The sequence below is a fragment of the Pteropus vampyrus genome, unplaced genomic scaffold (genome assembly GCF_000151845.1).
Source record: "Pteropus vampyrus isolate Shadow unplaced genomic scaffold, Pvam_2.0 Scaffold24, whole genome shotgun sequence".
Classification (NCBI taxonomy): Eukaryota; Metazoa; Chordata; class Mammalia; order Chiroptera; family Pteropodidae; genus Pteropus; species Pteropus vampyrus.
The window spans coordinates 2,053,500-2,056,204 of NW_011888805.1; the positions used below are offsets into that span (position 1 = coordinate 2,053,500).

General features: G+C 29.1%; 1 protein-coding gene across 1 annotated transcript in view; it reads right to left on the reverse strand.

The window, feature by feature from the left end:
- The window catches only part of STXBP5 (syntaxin binding protein 5), a 156,354-nt gene that overhangs the window by 39,513 nt on the left and 114,136 nt on the right, over nucleotides 1-2,705 (reverse strand). Inside the window, exon 20 of the mRNA XM_023528328.1 lies at nucleotides 1,637-1,702. Within this exon, the coding sequence (XP_023384096.1) occupies nucleotides 1,637-1,702 (66 nt within the window). The remainder of the gene's footprint in view (nucleotides 1-1,636; nucleotides 1,703-2,705) is intronic.

Below are 2,705 nucleotides of genomic sequence, written 5' to 3' on the forward strand. Positions count from 1 at the left end.
CTTTTTGTTCCTTAGATTCTGCATATACGTGAAATCATATGGTATTTATCTTTCTCTGTCTGACTTGTTTCACTCAGCATAAGAATCTCTAGGTCTATCTATGTTGTTGCAAATGGTAGAATTCCATTTTTTTTTTTAATGGCTGAGTAATATTCCATTGTATATATGAACCATAATTTCTTTAATCAATCTTCTGTTGATGGGCATTTAGAATGGTTCCATATTTTGGCTATTGTAAATTGTGCTGTCATGAATATTGGGGTGCATAGATCTTTACGAATTATTGTTTTGGTTTTCTTTGGATAAATACCCAGAAGTGCAATTGCTGAGTCAAAAGGTATATCCATTTTTAATTTTTTGAGAACACTAAATGATGTTTGAGTTTCTCTGGTGCAAAGAAAATTTGGAGGGCTTTTATCTTTATGTGTTTCTTTTACCTTTATATACTTAAATACACTTATATACTTATCTACAATTACCTCTTGCTGGGTTATTCTAAACTGCTAGATGTACATACCTATTGAAAGTTTGGCTTAGGATAAAAGGAGTATTAATTTACTTGGCCTGAATCTTGTTAAAATACTTTTAATGGTCATTTAATATATTAAAAGATAATATGTTGCATGTTATTCAGTTTGGCTTATAGTCTTAACATATTGACAAATGCATTTACAAGGCCTTTAGGGAAGGTAAGAATATCAGAAGTGTATCGTATGATATCAGAAGAAAAACAGCAATAATTAAAGATATTATAATTCTAAATTCTAAATGCAGAAATAACTCTAGTCCTGTGAGATGGATAATATAGTTACTTGCTTCATATTATTCATTCAAATTTATTCTACTAATGTTCAGACTTAATAGCAAGTATTAAATAAGTGAGTCCTATGGCTCCATGTTTTATTAATTCGATGAGCAAATTTAAATATAAAATTTAAAGATTAAGAAAAATGGCAGTTATAATTACAAAGTCAACTTTATTAAAGATTAGCAATGTTTCAATCCACTGAAAACATAATAAATTCAGGATCCTCTTAATTTTTAAGGAGGCTCAAAAGATACTAAAAGTAACGTTCCCCTAAAAATATTTATAAATAAGTTACCTATATATAAACGAGAAAGGACAACTTCAACATAGCTATAAAATTATATCAGATATTATACTGATTAAAAATAAGAACAAATATAACCAGTCTACAATTATTCTAATTGTCTACAGTCACTATCAGTATGTTAAAAATCTTTCATAATATTTAAATACACATTATTCAATGAGTAGAGTACTATCCTATCATATGATGACAGGCACACCTAAAGCAAAGACAAGATTGTAGTTTCTAAACCATTTGATTCAATGATAAGAAGTAAAATATATTTTTCCTAAAAAAGCATAAATAATAGGAAGCTAAGTAAACAGTTATGACTCTTATCTATCAGGTAACAGCTGTGGATTTCTATCTAGGACATTTCTTTTCAATGAGAAAGCAAGCAAAACACTTATGATTTTAAGAATAAATATGTGACATAAAAGTTCCTTGTAGGTGTATTTTAAATGCTTATCTACAAAAAGAAATATTGATATGTTATATTGGTTTATGTAGAATTATAGTTATTAATAAAATAAGAAACAAATTACCTGAAGTTGGAGATTTGCAGCGATCCTCTGGGATTACAGAGCCTTCACTAATGTCACACAGACCTGCTAAAAAAACAAAATCAAAAATCGAATCACACCACAAATGTATATAAGTGCAGTTTTATCTCCTATTTATAGTACGTATTTAATGACTGTCCATTTTAAAAGAAAACCCAGAAGATCAGCATTGATATTATGCTCATTAGTTTTGAAATAGGAACATAGGAAATTTTTGATATTAAAACACTTCAAACTAATACAGCAGTCATTGCTTAAACTAAGAAACAGGATTTTCAAGAGATAATTTGACATTCTTCAGGGACATTAGACATAAGGCAGGACTTTGTTTAAAATAAGCAATTTGAAGGGCATATGATATATTTATTGAATTTCTCTTGAGGGAGAATAAATATTGGTAATAAATTTAGTTATTTTTATATCACAAGAACCTTCAACTCAAACCTCAAAATGGTTTGTCTCAAACACCTCCCTTAAATACTTTTGAATAATAATATACTCTCCAACACCTCCCTTAAATACTTTTGAATAATAATATACTTTGTCTCAAACACCTCCCTTAAATACTTTTGAATAATAATATACTTTGTCTCAAACACCTCCCTTAAATACTTTTGAATAATAATATACTTTGTACCTCCATATCTGCAATTTTAAAATATTGCATCTTACTTATCTTGTAGAGCTATACCTCTTAAAAACTATACCATCACATTAAAAAAGGAAAAAAAATCTAAAGAAATATTTTCTTTTTACAGATATGTGAATTATGTAAAACTAATCTTATCTTACAGGATGGCCTAAATTCTCAGGGGAAAACATAGCAAGGTATTTTATGCTGTAGGCAAGAACTGCAAGACAGGGTAAATGCAGAGTAGACAATTAGTATGGATATTAATTTGCTTGGTGATTGAAACGAAAAGAATTCCTACAAATTCTTTAAAAATTACAAATAAACAAACACACATCAAAAGTTTGGCATAGGCGGGCAACACACCAGGGGCTGCACGTCTGGGCTTCTGAAGTTAGATATCACATCGACATACGTACA